We start from the raw sequence: 25,586 nt of genomic DNA, 5'->3' as shown, positions 1-25,586 counted from the left end.
CTAGAGTAGGGACCTATTCAGCCTTTCACAAGCTAGATGTTTTCATCACGGAAAAACTCCAGGAAGGGCTTCCATAAATTGAATTCCTTCAAATTCCCCACATATGACCCCAAATGTCTCAGAGGAAAATGTATGTAATCCTGGCACATCCAGTGGCTTCCATGTGAGCACAAAACCTGATGGTGCAGCTTTTGCTCACCTGGAAATCCCTGTAAAGGTCCCCAAGACCTTTGCTACTGGCAATTTAATGTCCTTGGGGATTTCCATAAAGTACTTGTATGGGATTTATAAATGCAGCTTTGTGTAATCATGTGTGCTAGATGCAACAAGCAATGCTTCTTTAATGTGACTCCATTCCAAAGCTACTGAAAGGAAATCTGGGAGGAGTCAGTCTGGCTCTCCTCTGCGCCTCCTCAGGCATCTTAGCTTCCCCATTTCAACTGGCTCACCTTGTTATCTTTGGCCTCCACCTGCTTGGCAGACTCCTGGATCCTTTTCTGCAACTCCACAATGGTGCTCAGAGACTTGTCACACCGCTCTTTCTGGTCTTTGATTTCCTGCTCAATGTTGACGTTTCTTGGCTGAAGCAGCTCCTTCTCATCCTTCAAGGATGGCTCCTCTGCATTTGCCTTCAGCGAATCGTCCTGCAGCTTCTCCATCTTTTTAGTCAGCTCAGCCAGTTTCTCAGCCATGCTGCTCACTTGGCCTTCCAGCCTGCTTCTCATCCTCTTGTGCTCAGATGCCTCCACCACCTCTCTCTTCTCCAGCTTGCTTAGTGCTTGCTTCGTGCTCTGAAGTTCAGACTGCAGCTGGGAGACCTCTTCTTTTCTGGTTAGGTTTTCTTCCTCCTTCTCTCTCCATCCAGACTGGAGAATTGCCATTTCCTTCTCTAGCCTTTCTTTGATTTGGGAGTGTTCTGCCAGAGGCACCGAGGTGGCCTGTAGATGGACCAGTTCCTGCTGCAGCTCTTGAGCTCTCTGCAGCTCTTGTTGGTTTCTGGTTGCCTGGCTGTCGAGTTTTGCTTTCAGGTCCTCAATAGTGCAGCTGAGCTTCCTCTCCAGGGCCTCCACTTGCTCCAGAGGAACATACTGGCCCTGCAAGCGGCTCTGCAGGAGGAGCACCTCTGAGCGCTGCCTGGCACTCTCCTCCTGAAGCCCCTCCTTCTCTCCCGTGACCTCAGCAAACTTTTGCTGCAGCTCCCTTAACTCCTTCTTCAGGTCATCCACCTTGTTTGCCAACATTCCCTCCATTTCATGATACTTCTCTGCAAGGATATAGTTTTGCTGCAGATCAGTTTGGACAGTCAGGATTCCAGCTGTTAATTTTTTGATTTCCTCAATGTGTTTCTGGATTTCTTCCTCTTTTATTCTGAGCTGTTCCCCCTGTTCCAAGAGCTGGCTTTTCAGCTCCATCACAGTGGCCTCAAAGTCCCGCTTCTTTTCATCCAGACTGGCAAGGGGAGCATATTTGGACTTGATGCATTCTTGAATCAAGTCAATCTCCTTCTTCTGGGCTTCAATTTCTGCATGCAATTGGGCCACTTCTTCTTGCTTTTCTTGGTACTTTGCCAGCATTGCAGAGTTGTTTCTCTGAAGGTCCTGAATATTTTTATTCAGAACAGCGACTTTACTGTCATGGTCTTTTGTACTGAGATATTCAGCCTGCATTTGACTTTGCAGCCCCCTCAATTTCTGCTTCAGTTCACTGTTCTCCTCATTTACTTTCAAATATTCCTGCTTCACCTCTTCCATCTTCTCTTTCAGGTCTGACAATTCTTCATCTGTTCTTTTCAGCATGATGTTCAAGGCAGTTTTTGCCTCTTCGTGAGTTTCTGAAGAGACATACTGCTCCTTCATGACATCTTGGAGAGCTGCATTTTTAGTTACCAATTCAGAAACTTTGGCCTGCTCTTTTTCGTATCTTTTGCTAAGCTCATTAAGCTGCTTTTGCAAGTCTGCCAAGGTAGATTTTAAGATTCCTATTTCCTTCTCATGCTTTTCAGGAGGAATGTAAACTGTCTGAAGCTTACTGACCTTCTCCTGCAGGCACAGCTTCTCCGCTAGTAGTTTCTCTGTTTCTCCTTTATACCGGTGATATTTTTCAGTGGTTTCCGTCACCTTCTTGTTCAGCTCGCCTACCACTTTCCTTGTGTCTTCACTGATCTTCAAAGGAACATATTGGGTCTTCACCTCACCTCTGAGGGTCTCCATCTGCTGCTTTAGGAGGCTATGGTCCATCTGAGCCCTTTCTACTGCCTTCTGTAAGGCTTGGTTTTTCTGTTTCAGTTCCAAGTGCCCCTTCTCAAGCTCACGGGCCCTTTGCTCATATCTGCTTCTGACATGCTTATGTTCCTCTGGCTTCACATAGTGAGCAAACTGAGCTTTTTGCTTCTCAAGCTCCGTCCTAAGATGCTGAACTTCTATGCACAGCTTTTCACGTTCTTTCTCCAACTCTGCTAGCTTCCAGTCCTTCTCATCAATTTCACTGGACAAAGAACTCTTCATCTTTTCAAATTTGTTAGCCAATTTCACTGCTGTTTCATTCAGCTGTTCTTCTGCCTCAGAAAAAGTCCTCTCCCTTTTTTCACGTTCCACTTTCAACATGCCAAGTCCTTTCTGCAACTTTTTGTTTTCCTCCACAAGCCTTGCTTCATCTCGTCTGAATTCTTCCACTAATAGCTCATTCTGCTTCAACTGATTCCTCAACTTGCCCACTTCAGCTGAAGCTCCCTCATACTTAGCCTTCACGTCCTTCAGCTCCTCAGCCACCTTAGTGCTACCTGCAGCAGCTTCATTTGTCAGGTGATTCTTCAAGGCAAGAAAGTGGGTCTGCATCTGCTTCACTTTCCCTTCTGAATCAAACATTCTCTTCTGCACATCTTTTAAAGCATCTTCCAGTTGTTTTATCTGCTGATCTGACTCTTGCTTAATTCTTTCACACTCGGAGACCAGGGCTTTGCATTCTGCAGTCTTGTGGGACAGTTCTGCCTGAAGCCTGCTGAGGTCACCTCTTGCTGCCTCATAACAGCTTTTGATGCTGCTGAGCTCTCGCTTGAGAGTATCAGTCTCTGAGGTGCAACATTGTGTTGGGCTTAAGAGCTCCAAAGGCCTCACCATTGATCGGCTCTGGAGATTAGCAGGCGCCAAAGCAAGGGTTTGCTTTAAACAAAACAAAGGTATTCGTTAAGTTTCATACAATCGTTTCTATAAAACAGTAACTTTAACAGTTTTTTTATGTAAAGGGAAAAGCCTCCATCTAGTTCAACTATGGTGCTTTAAATGCTACACTCCCAAGTTCATTCCGTAATTTTTCAGATTAAAAGGCAAGCCAATGTTGCTTAGAAGGATGAAAAATATGATGACTTGTTGGATCACAGAAAATAGGTGTAAGGACATCCCTCCACTAACATAAATGTATTGCCTCTAAATTTTACTAACTTGAAGATTAAAATAGCATCCTCGTTTCCAGAGTTAAATTGTCAGCACTGGAAGAGCGTGAAGTTCAGCAACTCCCCAGCTCACAGAGAGCACAAGTGGGCCAATGTTTGCAGCCAATAGCCATGCAAAACATTTGGGAAGGGTTTGGAGGCTGCAGCGAGTGGGGCCACAATGGAAAAGAAATCAGGGGTGTCAAACTCAAGGCCCCTGGGCTGGATCCGGCCCACGGGATGCTTAGAGCTGGCTCGAGGGGGTGCCCTGGAAACATCAAAGGACCAGCCCGTGGTGCCTCTGCCAGTGAAAACAGAGCCTGGGGGGGCCACATGCCCCCCTGAGAACCATTTTCACTGGCAAAGGGCTGCAGGAGCCTGTCATGGCAAAAAACAGAGCCCGGGCAGGCAACACGCGTCCTCCCCAGGGTCTTTCTGCTGGCAGAGGGCCGCAGGAGGCCATTGTGGCCAAAAACGGAGCCTCAATGACTGATATCAAGCTGGCCATCCCCAATCCAGCCACGCCCCCTGGCTAGGCCCAACCCCCAGCCCCATGAGGTCAAACACAGCCTTGATGCAGCCCTCAATGAAATTGTTTGACCCCTGGCCTAGATTATGTTCCTTTTTTTTCCTTTTCTGAAAAGGCCTTGTTTTTAAATAGCATTAAGCCAACATTTCAGCGCTATTTTTGTGGTGAATCTATAGTTTTTATGAATTGCCCACCTCAAAAGGGCAGAAAAGCCAATTATCGACAACCACAGTTGCAGGGGGAGACCGACAGCAAAAAAAAAAAATAAGGCAGGGGAAGACGGCCGTTTTGGGGGCATGTTCTAACTTCTGAAAGCTCCGTCCTCCTAATGGGTGGAGCTACAGGAAGCTCTGCTGAGGAATGCGGCATCTCCAGGGGCTGCCCAATAACAGACGCCAATACATGGATCGCACTTGGAAAGCAAACTGGAGTTCCATTGGAACCAAGAATATTTAAGTACCTGGGATCCTGCAGAATAGCCTGGGTCCATCATCAGTACATTTTCTTTCCCTTAAGAAAAACAAAACACGTTCCTTCTTTAATATGAAACAAATGTCCATATATTCTATTTTAAAAAAAGAAAAGAAAATCAAACACATACACTGGTTGCACCAACAATTTTGAAATGGTATTCCATCTCTTCAGATGCACCAAGTATTTCCATATGCTTGCACATACATTTGGGAGGCGAAAAACACAGAACTAATTATATTAAGCTTATTAAAGCAATATTAATAATCTAGCACAGGCTTTATACAGAAGAGTTGTTACCACAAATATCCTGGCAATAGTAAGCTATTACTATTGTGAGATATAAAATATTATTTTATTTTGGCTACAGGTGACAGATCTGAAAATCAAGATAGTTTAGCAGTTTCAGAGTGGAATCTCCTCTGAGACTCCAAGTATGAATGGCTACTTTAAAGTTAGCAGCTGAAACCAGATGGATTATATCCCAGGGTTTTGAAAGAGCTGCCAAATGTGATCTCAGAACAACTGAACCGTATCTTTCAGAGCTCCTGGAGCATTGGGGAACTATCAGAGGACTGGAAAAGAGTTGATGTGGTTTCAATCTTCAAAAAGGGAAAAGGTGTGGATCCAGGAAACTACTGACCAATCAACTTGACACTGATACCTGGGTGAAATCCTAGAAACTATCAACGCAATTACTAGAAGCCAACATGGGTTTTTAAAAAAACAAATCATGCCAGATAAACCTTATTGCCTTCTTCAACAATGTAACTAAATTAGTAGATCAAGGAAATGCTGTGGACTGTAATTTACTTAGACTTCAGCAAGGCATTTGACAAAGTAGAACATAGTCTACTTCTTGCTAATAATATGGGTTAGACAGCATTACAACCAGATGGATTCAAGTTGATTAACCAACCACACTCAGTCATAAATGGAACTACATCTACATGGAGGGAAGCATGCAGTGGGGTACCCCAAGGTTCTGTCTTGGGCCCAGTGCTCTTCAACATCTTCATAAATTAGGTAAATAATTTATGGGGATAGAAAGGAATCTCATCAAATTTGCAGATGACACCAAGCTGGGGAGAAACAGCTAACATTCTAAAAGATAGATTCGAGATCCAGAAGAATCTTGACAGACTTGAAGACTGGGCCCTATATAGTAAATTCAATTAAGTGGTGAGAAAAGTAAGGTTTTACAGTTAGGCAAGAAAAGCCAAATGCATAGGTATCAAATAGGTAGCACACGGCTGAACAGCAGTATTTGTGAGAGAGATCTAGAAGTCCTAAAGAACAATCAATTAAGTATGAGCCAGCAATGTGGTGCAGCTGCCAAAAAAGCCAATGCAGTCCTAAGATACATCAACAGAGGAATAGTATCAAGATCACGAGAAGTGATAGTGCCACTTTATACTGTATTGATAAGACCAGACTTGGCATTCTACATAAAGCTCTGATCCCCATGATACAAAAAAGATGTTGAGACCCTAGAAAGAGTACAAAGAGCAATAAAGACAAAAAGAGGTCTGCAGGTTAAACCGAGTCCAATGAAGAGAAAAATTATCCACATGATAGCAGTCTTCCAATATCTGAGGAGCTATCACAGAGAAGAAAGGGGTCCAAAGCACTTGAGAGCAGAACAAGAAGTAACAGGTGGAACTTCATTAAAGAAAGAGCCAACCAGAATTAAGGAGAAATTTCCTGACAGTGAGAACGATCAGTGAAATGGCTTGCCTCAAGAAGTTGTGGATGCTCCATCACTGGAGGTTTTTCAAGAGGAGACTGGTTGGCCATTTGTCTAGTATGGTATTAGGTCTTCTGTCTTGAGCAGGGGGTTGGACTAGAAGACCTCCAAGTCACTTCCAACCTTGTTACACTATGTTCTATGAAAGGTCATTTTCAAATTCTGAATATTGCCATGATAACAAAGGCATGCCATCTGTCAGAAATGGTGTAGGATCTCCTACAAGGTCCCTTCCAACTCTGTTATTCTATAATTCAATCTTCCTTTGCTGGAATCTGTATCTTTTCATTACTCGGAATGCCTATTATAAAGCTGCCACAGAAAGAAGAGAACAACACTTTCTTAAAACTGAGCCAGCATGGTGTGGCATTTGAGACATTGCACTAGGAGCAGGGAAGTCCAGGTTTTTATTTCCTTAGTAAGGCGACACCTGGAATATTGCCTCCAGTTTTGGTCACCACATTACGAAAAAGACATTGAGACTTTTGAAAAAGTGCAAAGAAGAGCAACTAAGTTGATTAAGGGCCTGGAGACTAAAATATACGACGAATGTGTCAGCTGGATCTCCAGCATGGGTTTCTTCAGTGTGCTTGCTATCAGCTGCCATAGTAACAAGGGGGGGAGGGGCGGCTCAGGTATTGGGATGGAGAAGTGAACTGGTGTAGTCCCATAAGAACTGAAAGGGAAGTTTGTACTCATGAATTATGGCACTGCCGAGTGGAGTTGTTTACACTCCGTCAAGGTCAACCATCCTAAGACTCCAAATGGGAGAAATACCTGAAGACGGGCTTGTCACAACATCATATTGGACGTTGATTGGACTCCCAGTGCTGGACCCTGGGGAGAGGGATTTGGGGTGACTTTAAATCTGTAACCTTTGAGTGTTTTGAATCAGATCTTGCCTCACTTTCGCTGCTAACATTTCAAACTTAGTAAAAGTACCTCTTCTCTAAATCAATAGAGTTGGGGGTTTTCTTTCTTGAGTTTTGAATGGAGGCAGGATTTGGGCATGGCCAGTGTAGAGAAAAGAAGGACTAGAGGTGACATGATAGCAGTATTCCAGTATTTGAGAGGCTGCCACAAAGAAGAGGGGGTCAACTTATTTTCCAAAGTACCAGAAGGCAAGGCAAGAAACAATAGATGGAAACTAATCAAGGAGAGACCCCTGAGTCCTTCGGGAGAAGGGTGGTATATAAATAAAATAAAATAAAATAAAATAAAATAATAAAATAATAAAATAAAATAAAATAAAATAAAATAATAAAATAAAATAAAATAATAAAATAAAATAAAATAAAATAATAAAATAAAATAAATAAAATAAAATAAAATAAAATAATAAAATAATAAAATAATAAAATAAAATAAAATAAAATAAAATAATAAAATAAAATAATAAAATAAAATAAAATAATAAAATAAAATAAAATAAAATAATAAAATAAAATAAAATAAATAAAATAATAAAATAAAATAAAATAAAATAAAATAAAATAATAAAATAAAATAAAATAAAATAAAATAAAATAATAAAATAATAAAATAAAATAAAATAAAATAAAAAAATAAAAAATAAAAAATAAATAAATAAATAAATAAATAAATAAATAAATAAGAAATTTCATAACAGTGAGGACAGCTTGCCTCCAGAATTTTTGGGTGCTTCATCACTGGTGGTTTTTAAGAAGAAACTGGACAATCACTTATCTGAAATGGAAGCTTCCACATACACAAAACAGATGTCACAAGATTCATGAACATCAACACTGAGGGTGAAACGTTCCTCCAGAAAAGAGGCAGAGAGCAGAAGATGAAGGAGAGGCAAGGAGGGCAGAATATCATATGGTGTTGGAAGAACCAGCCTTCTCTCAACTCTTAAAGGTACAAAATGTCCAACTCTGGGCTATCTGAGCATCCTCCTGTTTTCCATCCCTTGGGAGACTTCACCAGCATCTGACTGTAATGGGCACATCCATATTCCCTCTGCACATGGATTCAATTCCACTGAGAAGCCTACCAAACCCATATCCTCCTCAACTTGCCTCCCACTGCCTGCTTACTGAAAAAAACCCACACATTGTTTTGGAAGAAGTCTGCCAGGAATTCATCTGCTTCCTGGAAGACAAACACAAGGATGCACAATTACAGGCTGCACAAATAAGCAACTGCAAAACTACAGAAAGACTGCCTGTCATGCTGAAGAAGATATCAAAAGCTACCTACTGTTATTAGGGTTGCTTCCAGATCCAGCATGGTCACCCTGAAATCACAAAAAACAGACATGGTTTCATATAGCTAATTGGCTGCCAATCAGGAGCTTTAAATGATACTTCTTTCCTTCCTTAAAATTCCTTCAGAATTACCAATGAAATTCAAAGTAGAATGTACAGAACTTTCATTCATATCAACAAAATGTATGCACGAGATAGTAGCACACAACTGAGCTCTCTAACTAGATCAAGAGAAGGGGCGTTGGTTTTACCTGACACGCTCCTTCTCATTTAGTGGAAATTACATCCAGGAATGGGTTAATTTTGTCTCCTCGCTGATTGGACTGAGTCTGTTTTGAGATGTGAGGACCCGCCTCTTCTACCGACGGTCCCCAACTTTTGGCGAAGGTGAAGCAACAGACTTAACGCGTCATAATCAATGATTTAAGCCCCTGTACCCAGGACCAGATGGTCTCCAGGGTGTGGCTGGGTGCTATCTCCACCAAATGAGAAGGACTCCACCAAATGAGAAGGACTGTTAGGTAAGACCAATGCCTCTTCTCCATTATAGGTGGAGATAGCATCCAGGAATGGGACATACTGTCAGCTTTGGAAGCCATATTAGGCCGGAAGCTCCAATGCTGTCACCTTCTCATGTGTGGGAAAGTAGGAGAGGGGGTTAGTAGACATAATAGCATTCTTCCTGTTGGTCAAGGTCAGGGCGATCCAGCATCTGGAGGAATGGTCAGGGGGCTGGATTGGGATGGAACGGACGTTGATTGGAGCATGTGACCGACTGGGTGGAAAAGAGGATGGTTTTGGGAGCTTTGACTTACTGAAGGAAAACCCGGGCTTTTCAGATTCGGGTTTCCCCCAGATGTGCCAATTTGCCTATTCTAGTAAACAGGACTTTGGAAAATGCTTGCTTCCGCGTCTTTACTAGGAGTGGGTTTTTTTCTGGAATGCTGACACATACCAAAGCTGGCTGCTTTACGGGTGGACTGTAGTCTGGTTCTGACCTCCACCCTCTCTGACATCTTCCTGATCACCTTTGGGATAAGTGGAAGAGGTGGGAAGGCGTACAGCAATCTTGGAGGCCACTGACAGTGGAGGGCATCGACACCTTCCGCCCCTGGAGTCGCAAACAGTGCGAAAAATCTGGGCAGCTGGCTATTGACTGAAGTAGCAAGCAAGTCCATGACTGGGAGGCTGAATCGTTCCACAATTTCCCAGAACAGAGAAGGGTGCACTCCGCTTGGTCGATGTAAGCCCTGCTGAGCCAGTCCACCTGCAGTCTGTTGTTGACTCCAGAGATCCACCTGCAGTCTGTTGTTGACTCCAGAGATTTGTTCTGCTCTGATGGAGAGAAGGTGGCTCTCCCCCCAAATGCCCAGTTGCTCGACTGCCTGCATCAGGGACTTGGACCGGGTTCCCCCCTGGCAGTTGATGTGTGCCTTGGTGGCCACCTTGTCCGTTAAAACCAGAATATGCTTCCCGGAAACCGTGTCCCTGAACTGCCTGAGGGCGAGGTGGACTGCCCTCAGTTTCAGCCAGTTTATGTTGTGTTTCTGATCCTCCTGACCTTGAGCCATCAAGGACTGTAGGTGAGCCCCTCATCCAAAGATGCTGGTGTCTGTCGTGACAGTCAGGTGGACTGGTTCTTTGAAGTGACAGCCCCTGGTGATGGCTAGAGACCTCCACCAGCTGAAGGACTGGATCACCTTTGGGGGAACACGAAGCTTGGCCAGTGTGTTGCTCCTGCCGGACTGCTGATAAGGTAGGAGAAACCACTGCAAGCTCCTGGTGTGCAGTTGGGCCAATGGGATGATGGAAATATATGAGACCATCTTGCCCAGGAGCTGTGATAGAAGGACCAATGGCACTGTCAGCCTTCACCTTTATATTGCTTGCTTGCTCGGCTGCCATTGTAACAGGGGGAGGGGGGAGCTGTCTGGATGTCAGGGGGGTGGAAGTGAGCTGGTGGAGTAAATGGGAGAAAGTTTTCCTCAGTGTTTCTCTGCAGCTGGGAGGCACGCTGATAACCACTCAAGATCAACTGTCATGGCATACCAGGAGGATGGAGCCATCGGAAGCTGCACCCCACATGACCCTTTGGGGGGATGTGGATTGGATAATCCTGACTGGACGATTGGGAGGAGGGCTTTAAGGATGCTTTCTATATGTGATTTTCGTGCCTATTGCCTCAGACCTTGCTTTTCTTTGGTTGCATTCAGTAAAAGTACCTTTCTCCATGAAAATGGAGTCGGAGTGTTTCTTTCTTGAGTGTTGAAAGAAGGCATACCTGACATTAAGCAAGGTCTGCAATTAACAGCCATCCTGGAAAACTACCGTGGGGGCTAAGCAAAGAATGACAGCGACCAGGAAAATATTGGAGCTTCTGGTTCCGTGACCTCCCCGTCACACCCCGGCTGGGAGGCTTCAGAGTGGATGGCTGATTTACAGCTTGAGGAAAAGTCAGAGAGAGCCAAATGGTCGCTGGGCGTGGGGAGGTTACTGGAGCTGGAGAAGACCTCCCAAGGAGTAACAACTACCAGACACCGAGGCGGAGATGCTGCCTGGCAGGAAGAGCAGAAAGAAAATCTGATCACCCAGGCTACTGAGAGAGGCTTGTGAGAATCGTAGAGCCCATGAAAGGTATGGTTTGCCTGCCAGGGGGAGGATGAACACCCCAGGGTTGAAACGGAGGCTGCTGCTTGTGTGGAAAAGAGAGTCTAAGCCCGGGAAGAGGCAGCTCAGGCCTCTGGAATTCAAGCGGCTGCTGCAATCCAGGAGCCCCCTGCTGGGCAGGCCTTGCCACGGAGGCGTAAAAAGCCCAAAATTCCCTTGCTATCAGTAAGATACGGGAGAGATCCGAAAGGACTGGGATTCTTTTTAACCCAAGTGTGGAACCACATGCAAGATTGGGGGGGAGGATTTCCCCTCAGATGCTGCATGCATGAGGTGCGTTACCGAGGCCCTGGAGGGGGTGGCAGCTGAGTGGATGGTGGGACTCCATAATGAAGATTCCCCTCTGATGAAAAATTACTGTATAACCAGTTCATGGCTAACTTCTATCGACAGTTCATCCCCTCGTTTGCAAAAATTGCCTCACCAATTACTAACCTTCTGAAAACAAAAGGAGAGGTGCCAAAGCCCTCCCAGCCTCTCGAGTGGACTATGGAATGTCAGGCGGCTTTTGCTGTTCGTTGGGCGCTGTTAACCTGGAGGCATTTCCTGGAAGGAGCGAAACACCCCTTTGAGGTGTGGACCGATCACAAAAACTTAGAGGTCTTAAAACACCATGAAAACTGTCGCCTAAGCAAGTCTGCTGGGCCCAACACTTTAACCAATTTAATTTCTCCCTGCGCTATCTTCCTGGAGGGAAGAACTTTATGGCAGATGCCCTCTCGAGACTGCCTCAATACAATAGTGTCCGAGAAGAAGTGATTTGTCCAGTTATCCCCTCAAAACAGCTGGCGGCACCAGTGGTTACCAGAGCCCAGGCGAAAGGGGACCTAACCTTGTCTGGCGACTTGAGCAAGCAGTTAAAAGAAGCACTAAAAACTGATGAGTGGTTTTTAGCCCACTCCAATGAGTGTATGCTTCGGGAGGGTCTCGCCTGGGTCTCGCGAAACTGTATGTCCCCGCCAGCCTGAGGGGGGCAGTATTACAATACACCAATGATGCTAAAATCGGGCATTTTGGTTTCGTGAAGACATTACATTTAGTTAAACGACAATTCTGGTGGCAGGCGCTGAAGACAGACATAGAAGCCTACATGGCGAGCTGCCCCGTATGTACGTTAGCAAAGAAGCCTCCGGGGAAAACCCCTGGGTTACTTCAGTGTAGCCAGGCTGGGAGCACCAGGGAAGGAGATCTCCATGGATTTTATTGTTGAGTTGCCCGAAAGTGGAGGGAATACAGTCATTTGGGTTGTTACTGATTTGTTTTCTAAACAAGTGCATTTTGTCCCATGTCACAAGATCCCTTCGGCTAAAACTCTGGCTAAATTGTTTGTCCAACATGTGTATAGATTACACGGGGCCCCAGAGCGAATAATCTTGGACAGAGGGGTCCAGTTCACCTCCCACTTTTGGAAGGAATTCCTGGGGTTGTTAGACTCCGCCCAGGGGTTAAGCTCCACCCACCACATCAGAGCAATGGGGCTTGTGAAAGAACTAACTCAGTGTTGGAACAATACCTTAGATGTTACATAAATTATCAGCAAGATAACTGGATGGACTTGTTGCCGTTTGCAGAGGTCGCCTATACACAGTAGTACAGGGTTTAAGGTAGCCTCCGACCAAGCCTCCGACCAAGACTTTGTGCCCATCCCAGAGTTGCCTCAGGAAAAACCACAGATACCTTCTTTGGCTGAATGGATTGAACAACTACGTGGTACCTAGTCTGTAACACGTAAGGCCCTGGACGTGGCTCACCAAGCTCATAAAACCCAAGCTGGTAAGAAAAGAATTCAGGGTAGGGATTATAAAGTAGGAGATAGGGTTTTCCTTTCCACCAAGTACTTGCAAACTATCCAAAAGTCGAAAAAACTTGGGCCCAAATACGTGGGTCCTTTCCCTATCGTACGCATAGTTAACCCAGTTACAGTGCAATTAGAGCTACCTAAAACCTTGCGGAGGATTCATCCGATGTTTCATTTTAGTTTGGTGAAACCCTTTGCGTCCGGACCAAGAACTTCCTCCTGTCCCCATACTCATTGAAAGGGAACAGCATTTTTAGGTCAAAGAAATATTGGATTCGAGGAAATATCGCAGTAAACTGCAGTACTTGGTGGCCTGGAAACATTTCCCTTTAGCTCAGTCTGAATGGGTAAATGAGCAAGATGTTAGGGCTCCGAAGCAGCTGCAATTGTTTTATTCCAAACATCCTGATAAACCTTAATCCTGGAGCTATACTTATGTTCCTGTTTGTCACTGCGTTATTTTATTTCCCAGCTGAGCTTCATATTTCTGGACTATCAGATTTTCCGTATCTTGCCAAGAATTGTTATCAAAAGCTACTACGCATGTCCATCCACCCACATTCCTTCACACACTCTTTCCTTTGTTCTCTTGCCATGGAGGTGTCGACTGCTGAAAAGCAGCCGGCCCGAACTATTTCAAAATGTAGCAATTATTTTTCTTAGTTAGTGAGGTGTTTTATTTTCTTTACAACAAATAAATGAGTTTTATTAGAAAATATTTCTTCGGGTTTTCTTTTCAGAATATTGCAACTTGGAGAAGCCTCGATCCATCCTCTAATTAAATCAGGATGATTGTCCCAGAGCCAAACATGGGATTAATCAATGCTCTGACATCTGGTAGCTCGGACAGTTGATTTATGGCTTTTTTCCTTGTTTGTTATTTCTGATAAGAGCGCATAGGCGCATAATTATTTTTGCTAAGATGCCGAAACAGAAGAAAAAAGGCAAAATGAAACTAAGACCACTCTTCGTAAATGATTTGATTGATCTTTCCAACGAAGAGGTGGCAGACAGGAGATTTTCAGATTTCCAGCCCCTTGCTACAGCCACACGCCTGGAACAAAAAGCCGTGGGAGCAGAAATAGAGGGAGATAAGACAGAAGCTGTTTTTGAAGATGATGATTTACGACTGAGGTCAGTAGCATTTTCTTCTGATTTTCCAAGCTCTGAAAAAGTCCTCCCAGAACCTTCTGAATTTGTAACGCTTGGTGCAGAGCCAGATTCCCCACAAACGGCAAAGCCTTTTTACTCCCACGCAGAGAGAGAAATAATTCATTATTCTCCTCGTACTCTTGAGCTCACCCTGAATAAGCTGGCTATGAAAGCCTATCGTGACTGTATAAAATTCTATGAACAGGAGCTATCCCAGGCAAAAATGGCTATATCTATGCTTGAGCAAGATAAGGAGAATCTCGTGACTTAAGATTTTCAAAAAGCACCATATTGCCTTCTTCTCTGGAGCCAAAGACATTCCCCCTGGTGGATTCTGTGTCAGGCCAATTAAGGCAAAGAGCACTGCATACGTCACATGAAAGTCTCCCTGATCAAGTTACATATAAACCTGCCACGCAGTCATTTCTTGTAACTGGGTTGCCCGAAGCTAAAGGTGCAGCACCATCTGCTGGTGAAAGTAATTTACTACAGGATGCTGAAATGCCACAAGTGTTTCCACAGGCCCAAACTCCAACATCCCCTGGTGGTGTTGGTGTCCTTTTAGATGGAACACAACCACGCTTAGTGCAACAAAGGCAAATGACTGCATCTCCAGCAGGTCATGCCAATATTGCAGCTCAAGCACAAATGGCAACTGGAATACAGCACATTCCATAGGTGCCCCAGCAACAAATGCCTGCATATATGCCACAGCCACAAGTGCAAATAGGGCCAGCTCCTGGTCCACCTCCAATGGCACAACCAAGACCATTTTTAGGTCCACAACAGGCACAGCAAATACCACAGGCATTTCTGCCAGCACAGCCAGCATACCAAATGCAGGCTCCTTACCAGGCATTTTCTGTCTCTCCACTAACTGGTGAGTCAAAACTAAAAATGTCAGGACACAATTCTAAAGCCTGGGTCAGTGAGATTACACTATTGCTTCTTAGAGAAGGCACTCACTGCATGATTTTCAACCCTCCTGGACCACCTTGGACTTTTGCAATAAGAGATTTAGAGATAAGGGCTCGCACAACATTATTGATATCCATGGATACTGAACTGCAGGTCACTTTTCCACCAAATACAATAGCCCGTCAAATTTGGGCTGAATTGGAAAATTGCTACAGGCCTGTCTCAATTGAATCTTCATGTTTACTCATGTCTGAACTCCACGGTTCGAGATTGAAACCTGGTGAACAAATTGGAGGGCATTTGACCAAACTGAAAGGACTGAGAACAGAATTGAGAGAAAGAGGCCATAACATTGAAGATATTTAAATGATCAGCATCATTATTAACTCTTTGAATTATGAATGGAAAGATGCTGTTACAAAAATTAACCAAGTCCCAATTGCTCAACACACAGTGGACAATGTCTGTAGACTTTTAATTGAAGAAGAGGCATTCATGTTGGCCACGCCACACTTGAGAGGACCACCCGCATCAAGAGCTCCAGCTAGGCGCCCCTTCCGAGGAAGAAACTATGCTCCAAGGATGCCAAGGTGCAACACCTGCAATCGTGTGGGACACGCCACCCGGGTTTGTCCCCAACGAGTTCCAGCTCCCGTCATGTACCAGCCCAGAGGAACAGATTCCAGAGGCAGAGGCGGAAGACAAGGTCGTCGTGGTCCCCGGCGTGATCCACAAACTCCACTCGCCACATTGGCTTTAACCAATGATCCACAACCTCAACCAGAATACGACAGATGACTCCTGCGGACTTTGGACAGTGGTGCAGCATTGCATGTTACCTACAGAAAGGAACTTTTCACAGAGATGCACGAGCCTGAACCAGAACTACATGAACTTTATTCTTTTTCAAATCATCCTTGTCAGGTCAAAGGAAAAGGAACTGTTTATGTTGAAGAGCTCGATGCATTCATTCCTGATGTTTATTACATACCAACAGCAACCAGTAACTTATTTAGCCAGAGTCACTTGTCTAGAATGTTAAAATTCCAGGTTCACCACCTTGAAAATGCAAGTTACATAGTTAAAGATGGAGATATTGTTGCTGGAACCATATTAATTGGTGGTGTTTATTACTTAAAGCCAAAGCCTAAAAACCAAACACAGGCAAGTATACAAACTCCAAAAAGGGAGAGCACAGGCCCAGAGAGAGATGCTCCAGAGAGAGATCCTGTTGCTATTCCAAAGGGTCCTAAAGCCAACAAAAAGAGAGTTGGTAAACAGGTTGCTCAGAGCAAGCCTGAGGTTCCTCATAAAACTGTTAATGTTGAGAATTCACTAACTGGTAAATCTTTGCATTCCAGGTGTATCCATAAATGGCATAGAAGATTGGGGCATGCCAGTTTCCGTGTTCTTAGGAAGATGCCGGAGTTCGCAAAAGGTTTGGATCTAAAGGGGTGTAAGGTGTTTTTGGATTGTGCTGTATGCAAGAAGGCCAAATCCAAAGCAGCAGTCATTCCCAAACACGCTACACGCCTGTCAACACGCATTTTTGATTTGGTTCACACTGACATAGTTGGTCCTTTCCCGCCATCATTTGGTGGTAGAAAATATTTTCTAACAATTGTTGATAATTACTCTAGATATGGATATGTGTATCCTATGAAAGAAAAATCAGAGACCTTTCAGATCTTTAAAAACTTTGCAGCCCTTGTTTCTACCCAACATCAAGTTCGCATCGCCAGAATCCAGAGTGATCATGGTGCCAAATTCATGTCTCAGCGTTTCCAGGACTGGATGCATAAGAATGGAATTATTCATCAGACTTCGGCCCCTTACATACTGGCTCATAATGGAGTCGCAGAACGAAGACAAGGGGTACTGCAAACCATGATGCGTTGTCTCCTAGAAGACGCCAACCTTGGTAAGATATACTGGGGTGAAGCTATGAAGTATGCAAATGACATTGTCAACCGTACTTGGAGCAGTGTAACAAATCAGACTCCTTTCTTCATGTTGTATGGATACAAGCCCGATCTTAAAAACATCCATATTTTTGGTTCATATGCTATGGTGAACATTCCCTTAGCTCAAAGAAGAAAAGACAGTCCAGCAGCAAAAAGGCTGAGATTTATGGGTATTGATGATAACTCAAAATGGAGCAAATTTATTGACTCTAAATATGTAATTGTGATTTCCCAATCTGCTAATTTTGAGGAAGATATTGACTGATCCAGGATTCATTCCAATGATCCTGGAGTTTATTTTCCTAGAGATGATACTGCTGATGCCACGCAGATTGATGACCAAGATTCCACTGATTCTTCTCAACCGGATATTCCGTCTTCGCAAGCTGCGGATGCTGACGCTAGCAACGAAAGTGAGGACGAGGACGAAGCAGAAGAAGACTGGACAGTTGTTCCGAGACGTTCCAAAAGGGCCACAAAAGGAATCCCTCCACAACGATATTCTTGGCAACTGACAAAAACACCCTTGCCTTTGATTTGCAATGTTACACTTCCACCTGATAATTTCACACAAATCAAGCAGCTCCCTGATTCAGAGCAAGACAAATAGTATGAAGCAATGCAGGTTGAAATGGACAGTCTAAAGAAACTTAAAGTATTTACACCTACAAAACTTCCAGCAAACAAAAAGGTCATTGGCACTCGATGGGTCTACAGAATCAAAAAGAAACCAAATGGTGAGTCACTGTACAAGGCCAGACTTGTTTCGCGCAACGTTATCCTGAGGACTACACAAATACTTACTCACCGACAGTCAGAACTGAGAGTGTAAAAATTGTTTTAGCAACTGCAACTATCCTTGGTCTAGAAGTTTTCCAGTTCGATGTTGACACGCTTATCTGCATGCAGACCTAGATGAAGAGATCTACATGAGAAGTCCCCCAGGATTCCGACAGCAAGAAGGGGATACCTGGTTCCTAAACTTTATGGTCTGAAACAGTCTGGTTTAATGTGGTACTTATGTCTTACTGACAAACTAAATTCAATGGGCTTTATTAAGTCCGAAACTGATGAGTGATCCATCAGATCAATGGATGTGAGGAAGTCACCTTCCCGAACGCCCTCTAGGATCGATTGGAGGGACTGCATCTTGAACCGCCAGTATCTTAAATAGTGGTTCAGCCTCTTCAAGTCAAGAATCGCCCTCTACCCCCACCCCCCGAGGTCTTGTGGATTACAAAAAGAATAGAGTAGACCCCCTGCCCCTTTTGGTCCTCTGGAACTTGTTGAATCGCCTGAATGTCCAACAAGTGCTGTATTGCTGTCTCCATGAGGACCCTCTTTGAGGACTCTCTCGAGACGGGGCAACAAATGAAAAGCCTCGGGGGCGTAGAGAGGAACTCAAGAGGCCTGACCTGATCGTCCTTAGAACCCATGAATCCAATGTGATCTCCTCCCATCACTCTGCAAAGAGGGCCAGCAACCTCCCAATGGGAGGGTTGAATAGGCAGTCACTTTGGGCGTTGGAAGGACCTACTTCAGCCACCACGAAATGGCCGCTTGGTCTGGAATTGCTTGCCCTTGGCCAACCTATCCTGTTGTTGTTGTTGCCTTGGAAAATAGTGTCTCTGATATCAGTGTTCCAGAAAACCCCCCAACTCCAAGTAAAACTCGGAAGCAAGCATCTGGAGATCTGGGTTCTCTGGAACGCCAAGCCGGAGTTCCCCAAGCAAAAGGTAGGGTGGTGAAAATAAGGCGAGGAGCGAACCTTGCCTCGCCTGGAAAGGGATGGTAGAACCTGCCTTTTGTACTTGGACTCCACTAAGATAGGGTCTAAAACCTCCCCAAACAACGTCTCTCCTCTGAATGGGGCTGAGGCTAGCTTCCATTTATGCCTGGCATCCGCCTGCCACTGCTGTAGCCAAAGCAGGTGTCGGTAGCCACTGAAGACACCATGGTCTTAGATGCGTACTTGGCCACATTTAGAGTAACGTCTGCTGTAAACTCTGCTTACAGAGTTTATTGATATCAAGCTTATTGATATCTTGGTGTATCCGAACATCCCCAGCCAGAATGCAGTCCTCCACCTGGAGAAGCCAGATCAGTGAAGCTGTGGTAAAGAAGGAAGCCACTGTTGAGGCTTTGATAGCCCAGGCATTCGCCTGGTAGCCTCTCTGAAAGGTCTGCTCTGCCCTTTTGTCCTCCACCTTCAAGGTCTCCTCCAGATCACCAGGTAGAACCAAGGGGGAGGATAGGGCCGCCACTGGTGCATCCACCTTGAGTGTCTGAAGCGCTCAGTCCAATTCTGGACCCACGCTATAAAATCTCCTCTTCCTGGAGAGGTCCATTGCCTTTGGACCACATCCAGGAACAGTTTAGGTGATGGAATCACCTCCGCTGTAGCGGCCAGCTCTGAAAATAGGGACTCCGTAGGATCCATTGGATCCACTACAGGATCTTGATCTACAGGATCCATCCCCAGGTGGGCCGAAGTCTTGGCTTTGAAGAGTAGAGATTTAAATAACGAGGGTTGGAACAGCCCTGAGAAGGCCAATTTGTCCAGCACTAAGCCCTCATCTTCAGAGAGCTTCAAATCCTACGCTCTTCACCTTCCAAGAGCATAGACTGGCTCTGTCTGGAAGAAACATGGGAATAAGACCCTGTGAATTCTGACAAATCCCCTATCTGTCGGGACATCTGTCCTTGACCTAACTGCAGGGAAATTTCTGAGGCTACCAAAGCAGCCATCCTGCTCTGCTGCAAGCCTGCAGCGATTCGCTGCTTGATAGCTTCCACAATCAGGCATTGCATATTGGGAGTTAAATCAAGCTCAGGTGCCATCTCAGCTCTAAGCCCTGCAGCAGTTGGTGTAAAAGTTGCCTCAGCAACCTGACCCCTCTGCTAGAAGTTGCTCCCCTTCTCCAGCTGTGCAAGGCAGATCAGCCAGGGAGCTTAAGTACTTTTCATTGCTGAGAGGCACAAAGGAACCACACTGAGATCCAAGCTCAGCATCACCATCTGGTGTCAGGCCACTTGAATAAGGTCTACTTGTATGTCTCACTGTGCTCCTCTTGGCAGGCAGTTTCATGTTCACATCTGGGCTGAGCCTCTTGGCACCACCTGTTTGCTTCCTTTTGGCCCAAGGCAAATTGCCTCTCTATGACCTTCTGCCTCCTCTGCGCATCTTTCTGTTCTGCTTTAGATACCTTGTCAGAGGTAGCAGATTTCTTCCCAGGTTTAGCACTTCTGGTCCTTCCTGAGGCTTTTGCAAAGTGGGCCTGCTCCTTCCTTAGTGTGGATGTAGATCTAGTCTGCACCATACGGCCTTTCATTTCAGCTGCCTCCACCTGGGCCTTGTCCGCCATTTTGCAAGCGGCATGCACGCAGCCTGACTCCCCAGGGAGCTCTCCTGCTATTGCCAATATCTAGCTGGTGATTAACCAGTTCTCCTCTTTCTCCCACAGTGATAAATCACTCTCTCGGGAGCCTATGCCTATTTAAAGGCAATCCAGAGCTGTTTGGGCATGTCACACCTTTTTCCCAAGGCTGGGGCTCCCAGGTGGCTGTTAATTGCCTCTTCGCACCTCTCCCCAAAGATGTGGGCGGCTTCGGCTGCTTCCTGCCCCCAGACAGTACTGCGGCGTTCTTTTGGGCTGAATTAAATGGAGCGCAGAAGCTCCAAATGTCAACTTGCAAAGCTTTCAAGTTGCCATGAGCAGGAGGGAGGGAGAACTGATAGAGCTGACTGATTTCCCTAACTGAAGCTACATTCCATACATGCTTTCTTTCCACAATCAGAAGAAGGGTGTTGGATTTTACAGCCAGCCAAAGTGGTTAATTGAAGAATGTGATTTATGACATGGCCAGAGAGGAGGGGAGAGACAGGGTCATAGGGGAACATAAATCTACATGGGATTGGTTCTAACTGCATCCGAATATTGTCGAAATGGTGCTCCTAATAAATGACTGTATTTCTTTTGAAGTTTGGCTCATGGCTCATGAATTAATTAGGGCATCTTTCGGAAACTTCACACCAATCTTGCAGCAAGCTCAGGGGTCTATTTGTGCTATATTGGCCCAAATATAGGAGCACGAAGCTCCTGGCAACGCTGGGCTTGCTGAGGCTGACAAACCGGAGCACAGTAGCTCCGAAGCCTTCTGATTAACCAGCTCTCCTTTCTGAGCTCCTGGAAGTCCTGGCTGCTTGAGCTCGACTGGAGCGCAAAGCTTCGACGGTCTTAGAACCCCTGGGTAGCTGCGTGGAATCACCACGTGCACGCTAACCCCACGATCGCCTTGTTGGGAGCCCGCTGAACAGCCGGGGCCTGAGCCGAAGCTCCAGCCGCCAAAAAGAGCCTGGCTACTCTACCAGCGATTGGGAGCCAGCCAAGCAATCCTTCTGTGTCTCCAATCTGTTGAATTAATTTTATCGATTAAAGCTGTAGAGGAAAACTTTTTAAGCGTCCGTCCTTGCTGAGGGACTGAGTCAAAAGCTGGGGACCACTGGTAGAGGAGGCGTGTCCTCACAGCTCAAAACAGATTCAGTCCAATCAGCGAGGAGACGAAGTTAACCCATTCCTGGATGATACCTCCACCTATAATGGAGAAGTTACAGTTTCACCCTATTCTGCATTAGTCAGACACAGCCAGATTAGTATGCCCAGTTCCGGGCTCTGCATTTGGGGATGGATATTCACAAACTGGAGCGCACTTAGAGGACAACAGCCAAGAGGCTCAGGGTGAGGAACGCATTGGCTGCTTTTAGCCTGGACAGAGGAGACTGTAGAAAGAAAAGGCCAATTTCTTTCTGAAGGGCTATCATACAGGCAATTGGGTAGAATTGATCCAGAAAATAGGCAAGAAACAATGGTTTAAAATACAAGAAGTAGATTTATCAGGAAAAAAATATGTAACGGCAAGAGCCATTCAGCCATGAAACAGTATGCTTTGTTAGGGCGGGGGTGGGGTGGACTCTTCTTCACTGCAAGTACTGAAACCAAGGTCAACGGTTGAGGATGCTGTAATTGTGGATCAGATTAGATGATCTCCTGGATTCCTTCCAACCCTTACATTCTGTGATTCCCTCTTACCCAATCATTTCCTCCCCCATCCTGTCTCTCTCATACACACACACACACGTTTTCTGGTTCTGCAAAGGACCGCTAGAAATGAAGACTGCCTTCCATATTAAAGGACATTACCTCATGGAACCTGAGTTTTGACTTCAGAGCTTCAAGCATTCGCAGACTCTCTTCTTGTTGCTTTTCCTTTGTGGCCAGAAGTCTCCTCAGTTCATCTTTCTAGAAGAGAACAACAGTCACTGCTATGGAGAGCCAGAAATGTCTGGTTCTCTTTCTGGGATAATATACCTGTATAGATTTGATATACACCAATATCCCACAGTGTGTAGCAGTCAAGCAGGCTAAAGTTACTTGAGACTTAACATATGCTGCCATTACATATATCCTGGTACGTTAGCACAATCAACCCAAAATGTTTTTAAAACACCCATTCCTGCTAATTTATGATTTTAGATCTATTGGGCAATTATCCAAGGAGATGGAAAAATGTTTTCCTTTCAAGTTAATGAAAGTGAACAATAGAAAGAATTTCCTTTTTTACCTCAGTTTCAAGATCATCAGCAACCATTTGCTCCTAAAAACAGAACAGTACACATATTCAGATATTTGAAATTATTGTTTCTTCTATCATTCATGAATGGCTAGTGCTATAATTCACCTGGCAAAGGATATTTTTCCTCTGTATTTCATATATTGTCCCAGATTTGGCCAAAAATATTCTCTACACAGAGTTCTGCCTTGCATTCATACCCCCACAAAAATAACCACAAGAACTAGACTTGTGGACAAAGGACAAATCCCCTTTTTTCCAATGCCAATTTTCTGACAGTTCAAAGAAGCCACAATTATGAGACCAAAGGGAAGAGGGAAAGCAAGAAAGAGATCTGCCTCTATTGAAATGACCTTCTTTCCTTCCACATAATAAAGAAAAGCTTAATAAAGCACATCAATTGACTTGGAAGCCATGCCAGTAAAGCTTCTTTTTAAAAATACTGTTCTGACACAAGAGGTAGAACAGTCAATCAAAACCAGAATGACAAGTATTTGGTAACACAATATGGCTTGATCCCCAAATGCAGAGTAGCATTTAAACTTCTAGATCTGACTTCTGGGCGGCACTGGAAAAATCGCTCCGTTCCCAGTGCCGATTTTCTGGCATTTTGGTGCCCCTTAGGGGTGAGGATCGGTCCTGGTGGGACCGGCAAGAAGGAGGGGAATCTTCGGAGGAGGTGTGGAGAGGTGCAGTCTCCCACCACACCAAGAAGGACCCTCAATCCAGACGCAGAGGAAACCAGCTGGCATGGCTGACCCAGAGGCTTGACATCCCGGTTTAGAGCAATAGGAAGTGGAGAGAGAGTACGGTGCGAGATTCAGCGGTGAGAGCAAAGAATAAAAGTTTCCAGTTTTTGGACTATTGGATAGGAATTTTCCGGAGGGGCAGCAGAGAGGAAAGAAAGACTCCAAGTGTGAACGGGCGGCAAACAGTGAGGAGAGCAAAACGGGAAGAGGGCGAATTGCAGACCAGCAGAAGAACACCAGGGGAGTGGAAAAGGAGACGATCAGAAGGAAAGTGAGTGTTCCAGGAAGCTGGGAAAGAGAAGTGAACCTGAATACGAGGTTCTGCTTTTACCCATATATTTGCTGCTCTAACGGAAGAAGTGTGGATTGGCAAAAAGTAAAGGGCGCATGAGTGTGATAGTGTAGATTGGAAATCGCCGTTTTGAAGACAAGAACCAGCTGATTGTCACTTTTGAGTGAAGGACTAAAATTTCAAAGGAAAAATTTTATCTGAACTTTTAAAACTCACAAGAACTGAAAGTACTATGTACATTTATACAAAATTTATATACTGATATACTTATTTATCAAGTAACAAATAGAATTTACATTTTTACATTTATAATTAATTAATAGCAGTTTAGTATTAATTATTGGTAAATTTATTGTCTTTTTACCTTTCTACTTAAGACCTACCTTAATGATGGGTCTTGGGACCCCGAGAGGTGGCACAAGGATTTTAAGGGACATAGATTGAGGGTTTTTTTAACAAAATTTTTAACGAAAATTTTAAGGGGACCTGGGAGGGGGGAGGGGGTTGTAGAGGTGGACCTGGGAGGGGCCCATATAGCCACTGAAGGGGGTGGTGGGTCGGATGGGCACAGCGGAGGGGATGGGGATGGGGTGCCGGAGGGCGAGATGAAGGGCAGCTCACTTGAAATGCTGAGTGGGAGGGGCAGGTATGGCAGACGCAGGGGGCCATATCATGTTCGGGGGGTACGCACGTGCTGTTTGCGAGCTATTGCGTACTCCGGCCCCCAATGCGTGTCTCGTTTCCCGGGTTGCACAGAATATCAGGCCCTGGGTCCTCGGCTGATGTTGTGTAATGCCAGGTTGGAGGTTAATAAAGCCCCCCTCATTTGTAACCTTTTATTGGAGGGGGGTGCGGACCTGGCAGGGATTACGGAGACCTGGTTGGGCCAGGAGGGGGGGTCCCCCACGTAGAAATGTGTCCAACGGGTTTCTGTGAATTTCATCAGCCGAGGGCCCAGGGGAGGGGTGGGGAGGTGGCGGCGATTATTAGGGAAAGTCTTTGTCCGAGGGAGGCCACTGTTCCTCAGATAGCCGGATGTGAGTCCCTTTTTGTGGAGTCGTGGGGTGCAGATGGGCTTGCTGACTACGTACCTAGCTCCCTGCCACGTGGCAGCAGCCCTACCCGAGCTCCTCGACGTTATTGCCGGGGTGGCGGTGGATACCCCCAGACTTGTTGTCATGGGGGATTTCAACCTGCCATCCATCCGTGAGACGTCGGAGGCAGCTAGGGAGTTCATGGCTTCCATGACGGCCATGGACCTGACCCAGTTAGTTCAAGGCCCCACTCACACAGGAGGACACACTCTGGACTTGATTTTTGTCTCTGGTCAGTGGTTGAATGATCTAGGAATAGGGGATTTAGATATTAAGCCCTTGTCATGGACAGATCATTCCCTCCTTCACTTAGACTTCCGAGCCGCTTCCCCTCGCCGCAGGGAGATGGAACCGACCAGATGGACCCTGATAGGTTCCTGACGGAGCTTGGGCCATTTCCTGAGACTCTGGCACACGACTCGACTGAAGACCTGGTGGCCGCCTGGGATAGGGCGGCCTCTGGGGCTTTAGACTGCGTCGTATCTTTGTGGCCTCTGACCCAATGTCGATCTCAATTGGCTCCTTGGTTCTCCGAGGAGCTGAGAGAGATGAAACGTCGGAAAAGACGCCTAGAGAGTGTCTGGAGGACTACTCAATCTGAATCCGACCAAACACTGGTGAGGTCTATATCAAGAGCTACCTAGTAGCGATAAAAGCGGCAAAATTTAACTATTTTTCCGCTTGTATCGCATCTGCAGAGAACCACCCAGCCGCTCTGTTTAGGGTGACCCGTTCCCTTCTTCGGGGGGGAGCGCGGGAAGACCCCTTGCAGGGTCGTGCTGAGGAGTTTGTGCAGTTCCTGCATGATAAAGTCACTCGGATTCGGGAAGGCTTGGACTTCGACTGGGTGAGTCCAGGGGGGGAGATGGGGGTACGTCTTGAGAACATTATCTGAGAAGAGTTTGACCCTGTGGCT

At 45.5% G+C, this 25,586-nt stretch overlaps 1 protein-coding gene across 6 annotated transcripts in view; it reads right to left on the bottom strand.

The window, feature by feature from the left end:
- The window catches only part of UACA (uveal autoantigen with coiled-coil domains and ankyrin repeats), a 79,215-nt gene that overhangs the window by 4,784 nt on the left and 48,845 nt on the right, over positions 1–25,586 (bottom strand). For 5 of the 6 annotated variants that reach the window (XM_070953775.1, XM_070953776.1, XM_070953778.1 and 2 more), the window contains 5 exons: positions 22,527–22,559; positions 22,106–22,204; positions 8,398–8,434; positions 4,417–4,466; positions 450–3,158 (listed from right to left, as the gene is read on the bottom strand). In XM_070953775.1, coding sequence (XP_070809876.1) covers positions 450–3,158; positions 4,417–4,466; positions 8,398–8,434; positions 22,106–22,204; positions 22,527–22,559 — 2,928 coding nt within the window. The remainder of the gene's footprint in view (positions 1–449; positions 3,159–4,416; positions 4,467–8,397; positions 8,435–22,105; positions 22,205–22,526; positions 22,560–25,586) is intronic. The other variant, XM_070953779.1, reaches the window with a different exon arrangement.

This window comes from Pituophis catenifer, unplaced genomic scaffold (genome assembly GCF_029215685.1).
Source record: "Pituophis catenifer annectens isolate HBS135680 unplaced genomic scaffold, rPitCat1.0.hap2 SCAF_14, whole genome shotgun sequence".
NCBI lineage: Eukaryota > Metazoa > Chordata > Lepidosauria > Squamata > Colubridae > Pituophis > Pituophis catenifer.
The sequence above is the reverse complement of the archived record's forward strand: the minus strand, read 5'-3'. Positions and strand labels throughout refer to the sequence as shown.